The 8749-nt window shown below is 48.8% G+C and overlaps 1 protein-coding gene across 1 annotated transcript; it reads right to left on the reverse strand.

The window, feature by feature from the left end:
• Positions 1-5425: 5425 nt before the first annotated feature.
• On the reverse strand, positions 5426-8485 carry LOC119093651 (putative cytochrome P450 6a13). The gene has a single exon (XM_037216638.1). It carries the CDS (start codon positions 8334-8336, stop codon positions 6798-6800), a length of 1539 nt encoding a protein of 512 aa, XP_037072533.1. The 5' UTR covers positions 8337-8485; the 3' UTR covers positions 5426-6797.
• Positions 8486-8749: the final 264 nt, after the last annotated feature.

Here is an 8749-nt window from a genome sequence, read left to right on the forward strand (position 1 = left end):
GAGCTGGCTTCAATATCCTGCAACATTTACAAAATCTTAGAATTTGGATCCCTGCCGTGCGTGCGTGCGTGTGTGCGTGTACGCATACGTGTGCGTGTGCATGTACGCATACGTGTGCGCGTGCGCGTGCGTGTGCGTGTGCGTGTGCGTGTGCGTGTGCGTGTGCGTGTGCGTGTGCGTGCGTGCGTGCGTGCGTGCGTGTTCTATGAAGGCTTTGTTGACGATCACACAATTCTCCAAGGACCCTTTTAATCAGGACCGTGATTGCAATCTTCTGCAACGCTGCAGCAACATTTGAATTTGGTTCCAGCTGTTTCACAGCTTTACCAGACCGTTTATTAGGATGCTACAGAGTACCACTTTTTGGAAACGCATGGGTGCTTAGGGCTAATCTGGTTCTGCGGCCCAAGGCAAGCTCAGTGATATCACTTTTGTCAAAGTACATGCATGTTTAGGGGTTGCGCAAAAAACTTAGTTTTAGAGCAAAAGTCTGCTAGTTTTAAGCTTGTTTTGCTCTAGATAAGACAGTAGTAATAGCCTTACTCCTGGGAAAAACCAAGAGAATGAAAACATAGACACGTTTCATGTATATATACATATATATATATATATATATATATATATATATATATATATATATACATATATCACGCGTCTACATCTCCATTCTCCTGGTTTTCCTCCGACGAATAAGGCTATTGCTAATGTCTTATCTATGTGCATAATGTTTCTGACAAATGCACTTCACAACTTACCAAATTTTGTTTCGTTCTAAGGTGATCATCATGACATTATGCAAATTGGCATAAACACCGACTGAAATGCTTGAAACACAGCCCTTTAGGACTTCCTCATCATACTGATTCGATATTTTCGACAATAACATTCAGGTGGTGGATGACTTGAGCAGAGGGAAATACAAATAAGACGCGCGGGCTGGGGGTGTAGCATGCTGAACAATGAAAACATTTGAAACTGCGTCGAAATGGGTTCGAAACACATTCTCGTGATAAAAGTGGCTCGAGAGTGAATGCATATAAATGCGTTGCGAAATCATCTTATCCCTCTTTAACACCATCTGATCTCACTTTAGCCTTTTAGTCCTCTGTTTGACCTCGACAAAGAAAACGGAAGATGCCAAGCCATGCGAGATGAAATTTATGTGCCAGACGGAGCTACGTTACACCACCACGCCACCAAGTATTTATGTGCCAGACGGAGCTACGTTACACCACCACGCCACCAAATATCTGTTCTGAACACACACTGTATGCCGTTACACTTCGAATTGTGTTCGGTATCCGCTTCTTACAAGTGCTGATCCGCTACCAAAATAGTTCTTTTCATCCCTCACAGAAGTCACTGCTTCTAGTCCCTGTCACCGACTACAACGCGTGCAAAAATACCTATAATTAACGCATGTCTCTTTGGTGCATCATTTGTAACGTGCCCATATCACTCAACTGCATGCTAAAACGGGTAACCGTTCTTTTGCGTCCTAATCAGCAGTTGGCTTCCTCGCCCACCGGCCAGCATCGATATGAATAAGTTGGAACACCAGCCAAGAGACTCATCTGGCAGATGAGACAATTGTCACTCCGAGTTGGCAAATGTTGTATCTCCGAAATGGGTCATCACCAGCATAGACGACGGCGTCATAACTGCTGCAGCTTTTCACCCGGACCGTCTCGGGCGTCAGATGGAGATGCATCACGACCAACGCCGAGGATAATGGAGGAAGCCCACCGCTCCTTCGTCAACTGGGACACATAATTGACGCATATGACACAGCAATACTCTTGGCTGGTTTAGCTTCTTCAGATTGATGCTAGCCGGTGGCCAAGCAATCTAGTCGACCAATGGCAGGCCAACCACGGCTATACGTTTTATCTTGATTTTGAGCGGAATACAAAAGTTTTTAATGATGTTGCAACGAAGGGTGTGTCACTGATTGAAATCTTCGCAGGCTTGTAGATGGTGACAAGTAGCAGCTGCAGTGTCTTCTGCACGAGGTGGAAGCCCACCGGCAGAGGAAGGGACCTTTTCACTGATAACGCTTTTAATAAGCGTACACCGGGCATACTTCGATGCATAACGACGCATATTGCGTGTTCCTGGCAATTTTACAATAGAGCAACGATGTGACATCGGGGTCTGTGAAGCATTCAGTTTCATTTCGCATGGCTTCACATCTTTTCTCTTGGTCAAGGTCAAACAGAGGGTAAGAATGTCGAAGTGAGGTGAGATTGGCTTAAAGAGAGGTCGAATGTGCTCATGTCGCATGAATATACGCACCATTGAGCCCCGTTCGTTGCTAGAATTCATTTGGCACCTATCTCGACCGGAATTTAACATATTACTAACATGCTTAGCCTACCATACCTTTCCAAAAATGTTATTCTTTGGATGCCGCACCGCTCGTAACCTCCCATTGGCTCCCTGTCGCCCTGTTTCTACATTTAAGAACAGATGCGTGGGCTTGTCGGTAGATTGCTGCGCTTTCCCATGTCGTCATGATGACTTCTGATATTTTTATTGGAATTGAGCCGCACAGAGAATCCTGATTCGGCAAACTCGCGATCAAAATCTTCACTCTGCAACACGCTGCAGGCCGTGAACCTTTCGAGAGATGTGTATAGTTGTGCGACTGGCCAACCCTCGCGACACATGCGTGCACCGGTTCTGTTGCCACGGACACCTTGCTGTTGCCCAGTGACGTGCGTGGACGGAGAGCGAATGGGACGGCAATGTTTCATACCGCATGCATGGCTTAATGATAGGCAGGCGCGGCAGAGCGATAAGTTTTTGTTTGTCGTTAATGTACCAACTCCCGTTCATTTCAACACGCTTCAGCACTCTGGTCTAGTTGTTTCCATTTGGTTGCTTTGTCCTGGCTTACTTTTCCCTGATATTCACGCTGAGACGCCAAATCCACTTAAAATGGTATTTACGTATACCCTGAAACGCCTTCTTGTAATGTGTGTCCACGCATGTCATAGCCGCGCTTTTTAGCGTAGCCCACGCAATTTGCATACAAAAAGCGGCGTCCCAGCCCAGTATAAACCCGATAAGCGCGATCTAATTGTGTATACACACGGACGTCCCATTGGTACATGCGTAAAAAAAAATAATGGCACTCACTATCATGTTGGGCAAATGTACGACTTTTCATCATCATAACATTTCTCACGACTTTTGCGGTTGGTGTAATGTCTTAATGGACAAAATTGGCATCGCGCTTATCAAGAAACAACCTCCAGCGTCAGCTACCATCAGCATAGCTTTGCCCTTCCGCGCGAAGAGAGACTTTTGCCATCCCAGGGTTGGGTGGCAACGGACTGAATTACGGACGTTATTTCCGTGCGGCCCAGGGATGGCACAAAGCCTCTCTCTCCCATTCCCATCTCTCACACAAGGTGGAGCTTGTCTAGAATTTCGCACGCCGTACGCTCTTTATCGTCTTTTACCATTGATTTTTGGGGATTTTATGTCTGCACACGAGGTCTTTCGTTCACCAGGTAAATTTAACAACCTAGCTCAAAGGGAGACTTAGGAATTTTACGTTATCCTAGAGAAAGTTTCTGACGCACGCCTACCCCAGGACTTGCCATAACCGGTTAGTTTTGCGCCTGTCCCCTTTGGCAAACTTTGTACGATCTTGTGTCACACGAATACTTTTCGATAAGTAGACCACCCTGTAGAAGACATCACGGTTAAAATTTCCTTTATCCATTCCACTCGGTAATAACGAAACTGTGCTCATACCCACCTGCCATCGATTACTTATAAGCTGTAGTCACCTGTCACCCACCTGTTCACGTTTATCCAGCCATTTAATGCTCAGTTGCGGGAAAGTTTCAAGATGCTTTAACCAGAATTCACTCTTTTTTACGCTTAAAATTACAAACAATATTGAAAACTTAGCTGGTCATGGCTTAAAGAAGCACAAGTAGTATCATTTGTAGTATTTCTCAAGCATCTATCCGACGTGTTACAAACATCATATCCATGCTCACATCCATAGCCGTAATTTTCCCAAAATCTAGACTGAACTCAGCCTGTTACCCATTGCATGTGGGTATTCCTGTGCTTACCCCACTACTGAAGTCCTATCCGACCCTGTGTATCGGTCTGCCCAGACTACTCTACGCCACGGGCATGACCTGACGCCAATACCGTACCTCCAAAGAGGGGTCAAATGAACCTAGCAACGTGAACAGCATGAACTCGTATATTTCACGGTATAAAATCATAAGCGATACGAGCATAGTCATGCCAATAATGCCACCGGTATCATATTTCATAGCTTGCTTTCCAACACGCGTGCTTTACCCGCTGTTTCCCGCGTGACATCTATTGCCCGTCGTTGTCAAGCAAATATTCGAACGCGCGTGGAGCGTTGCTATAAGGCCTTCAGACCTCTGTGCCGGTCATACACATCACCCCAGCCCCCTTGAAGCTATCTGACCTTCCCTTCTTGGGGAGAACACTTCACACCACCAACGGCGAACTTTCAAGGGATTAGCTCTTTCTTGTACTCTTCGACATTTGTTGGATCAGACGCGTTCAATTTGATCTGTTATGTCTATTTTCACGAAATGCTTACGGCTAGCCCAAAATTTCGGTTTGAAGCAGCATATCCGGCGGGAGGAAATTCTCTGGACTCCCTATTCACCATCACGAGAGTAATAATCTGAATTTGCCTGCTTTTCCCAACGTTTGTGCTCTGTAATGTATGCACAACACTAATTCGAAAAAAATACCTGCGTAATGAATGCTAAAAGGGTTGGATCCCTCCGCTCAAGAGGAAACATAACAAACGTAACATTATTATCACGCGAAATCAACAAAACGTCGCGCTTCGGCCTTGGTTTTGCACCTGTGGCGTTTAACCAGACGCTCTTTTCGAAGCGCACTTTGGCTTTGGGAAGCCCTAGATATACCAATGCACTTCTCAGCAAATGGCCGGCGCCATCCCGACCCTGATAACGCCGGAAACTCAGCTGATCCAAAGGTCGTCTCAAGAACTGATCTCGGCGGCGGCCATCGCGTCGCTTGCGCCGTGCGTGCGGCCAGGGACGCATCGGCGGAAAAAAATCCAAGGTCACCGAAGGCCACCGCCGCCGCCGCCGTTCACCCTGGTCGAAAGCAAGTGTCGCCCAACCGGCGGCCGCATCTGGGATCTTAATAAAGTCTACCATCTTGTGAATAAACGTCACTGAGGAAAACATTTTAGTAACAGCTGATAGGCGTACACAATGCGTGGACGAATGCAATCAGGGTGTACGGCTGTCCTACTAAAGAGCCGGCCGACGCGTGCATCTCCTGCACGACGTATCCGGCGGGAGAATCGGGCTCGACCATATCCTCCAAATCGGAATCAGAACTAGGCAGGGCTGCAAACATTTTCAGTTTAAAGAACGTGTCATGAACAGCGGTTTATTTCATTTCCACCGAGTACATGTTTGGAAATGGTACAGCATGTCGATGCTCTGCAGTGACAGGTTGTGACAGCATTTTCATTACGTGGAACGCCACTAGACTCATCGAGCTAAAATTTTATCTAAATTGCGTTTAAGGTGACACAATATATATTTTTTAAAAATTGAATTGTTTACATTCACCTCCTGAGTGCTCATGTAGGGGTGATCCGATCTGGTGGTTCCGTCGGCCTTGATATGCCGCCCCCGCCACTGCCCCATCTTGCAATTGTTTTACTCATACATGACAGACTCGTAGACCACCATGCCTAGTATACTGGAAAATTCATGTTCAGTCCCCCAAGAATGAGCATTCTCACGCAGCGTGAAGACCAACGAATGTTACATTGCTGCTTTCAATCACCTTGTCCTTCCGCCACTGAAGTCAAACTTTCCCGTAGTGCAGAAGCTGAGAGTGTTCCATATTTGTACCAGATTTATGTACTGAAAGTTATCTTGAAGATCATTTAGTACCGCTCAAAGCCCTGCCCCTCTGGAGACCAAAATGTCTCTTACTTCTGAGCTGCACCCCCGCCAAGATGTGCAGACTATTTTGTGCAGAGTACTTCAAGGTTACTACGACATTCATGATGTCATAACTCATTTAAGTACTGCCACTCGACTGTCTATGCGATGTTCAAGGTAAAACAGATATTATCATCAAGCCGTTCATATCTGGGGCTCGTAAGCACGATTTTCAGCTATAACGGTCGTCAATTGGCTCCCAATCAGTGTTAAGCAAGATGTACATGTTTCTAACACGAATTATATTTTATGCTACACCATACAAGACGTTCTAGCTTCGTCCCGGTTACTGAGGAAATAATAACATAATGGGACAACTTAGGAATAGCGTTAAAACCGAACATGTGGGCGCAAATAAATGTCTTAAACTCAAGGAAAAATGTCAGAACCCCGACGGGGAGGGGCCGAAACACGCGCACATCACGATAGTTGGCTCACAGAACACTTTCAGCCCATATTGCGATCTCTCAGGAGATTGAAAAACCACAAGGGAACGCTGTCATACAAACTTTCCATGACGCAATAAAACAATCACATATTGAGCAGAATTACAAAATATAGAAATTTTGCTGTCTAAGCGGCATTTTCCACTTCAAAGTGTACCAATACTTGTAAGTGAAATGATTTCGTGTCATCTAATGCTAATGCTCACATCTAATGCTACATTCAATATCTTAAAATGGCGAGCATTCCATGTAAGGCTCGGGGCAACTAGGTCCAGCTAATTTGATCAGCGTCCCTCTGGGCGTGACCCGTCGTTGGACTGACACTGCTGCGAGGTCATTACTGACCCTAGTCGTCACTGGCTCTCAGTTCCACCTTCAAATGCAGTTTCTTGCCCTCAGGCGCGGTGATAAACGTCTTCTTGTCAAGCGGAAGGGGAGGTGGAGGCGTCTTCTCCGTCGGCAGCAGCGTGCCCTTTCGGAGCAGTGTCGCCAGCGCCACCTTCGCCTCGAACAGTGCAAACCGCATGGCGATACAGTTACGCGGTCCGACACCGAACGGTATGTAGGCGCACGGGTGACGCTTCTCCTTCTCCTCGGGCAGGAAGCGGTCCGGGTCGAAGCGCAGCGGATCCGGGTAGTGGTCCGGGTCACGGTGGAGCACGAATACCGGTATCTGCACCAGCGTGCCCTTGGGCAGGTGGACGTTCGTACCGGGCAGAGTGTAGTCCTTGGTCGATAAGCGCTCGATCCGCGTGGCTGGTGGGTACATGCGCAGCGTCTCGGACAGCACCCGGTCCATGTAGGACATCTCCATCACGGCGTCGTACGTCAGCTGACCGCCGTGGTTGGTTACAACATCGTCCACCTCCTGCTGCGCCTGACGCTGCACCTCGGGACTGGTGGCCAGGCAGTAAGCAGCGAACGTCAATAGCGTGGCCGTCGTGTCGTACCCGGCGAAGAAGAAGAGCACCGACTGACTGACAATGCTGGTGGTGCTGAGCACGCGATTGCCGTCCTTGTCCTTGGTGTCCAGTAGCAGCTGCAGGAAGTCTCGCAGGGACGTTGGGTGCTTCTCCCGATGAGCGATGGTTGTGTTGATGACGTCTCCGAAAAACTGATACACTTCCTTGTCCGGGTTAGGGATTTTTGAAGCAATTGAGCGCGGGATGGTTAACATTGCAATGCTACGGAGCATTCCAAGCATCCCAGGACTGAACAACTTTGCGGCGTTCGTTGCAAATTTAGTGTTCGGGTCAACGAAAGAGTTGCAGTTAACGCCGAAGGCGCAGGAGGCGATGTTGTCCATAGTATATCGCCCGAATGCGTCCTTCATCTCCACCTCCCCCTTCTCCTGCATGTCTTCCAGCACATACTTGTTCAGGTTGGTAGCGTTGTCTAGCGTCAGCTGGTGCATGGCCTTCATCTTGCTGGCGGAGAACGTGGGCGACATGACGGCTCGTGTGCTCTTCCACAGTTCCCCGTTGACGGCGCTCAGAGCTCCCTTCATATCTTCTAATTCGCCAAAGTCTCGTCGGTCGGAGAAGTACTCGAAGTCCTTGATACTGATGGCCCGGATCAGGTCAGGGTCGCCGACGAAGAGCACCGGCCGGTTCATCTCCATGTAGCCGCAGTACTTCTTGCCGCCGTGCTCGCTGTAGAGCCACTGCTCGAACTCGACCATCGGCGCCATGAACGGCATCCCATACTCGTTTCCCCAGGGCAGTGTAGCCTTCGGCCCAGGCACGCCGCGTGAGGGCCAGAAGTCGAAGTCTTTGGTGTACCTAAAGTAGGCGTACACGAGGGTGACCACCAGAACCGCAAGCGGAATCGGTGACAGCAGCCAGCGGGCCACCGCCAGCGGCACCGACAGCAGCCAGCCCAACATGGCGCTGCCTCACTGACGCACTCTCACTCACAGGTCTGCCAGCCGGCCGCACACCTGCAGCCGGGTCAGCTGCTTCCGGCGGTTGTCAAGGGTAGCGCGCTATCCCCGCTTCCTCGCACTTCGTGCTATAGCAGCAGCAACCACACCCGCCCGCCACGCATCCCGCGCTGGACAGCTGACGACGCGCGCAGATATTGCGAGAGGTGCAGCGACCTTGGACCAGGCGCGGATCCAGAATCTCCGCGGGGGGGGGAGATTTCTTTAGCAACGTCTCTGTACAGTGAAGCTCCTTACCAGCGAACATAGCCCCCACATCAGCAGCGTAGCTCTGCAAGTTGCCGGTGTGGAGCTGAGCACTGTAAAATGTCGCAGCCTTCCCCAGAATAGCCAAAACATGACTTCATCCCGTTTAT

Source organism: Pollicipes pollicipes, unplaced genomic scaffold (genome assembly GCF_011947565.3).
Source record: "Pollicipes pollicipes isolate AB1234 unplaced genomic scaffold, Ppol_2.1 Scaffold_4002;HRSCAF=4701_pilon_pilon_pilon, whole genome shotgun sequence".
Taxonomy (NCBI): domain Eukaryota; kingdom Metazoa; phylum Arthropoda; class Thecostraca; order Pollicipedomorpha; family Pollicipedidae; genus Pollicipes; species Pollicipes pollicipes.

Bases quoted from the DNA above. Each gene is read 5' to 3' on its own strand.
- LOC119093651 (XM_037216638.1), bottom strand. From the start codon at position 8,336: ATGTTGGGCTGGCTGCTGTCGGTGCCGCTGGCGGTGGCCCGCTGGCTG.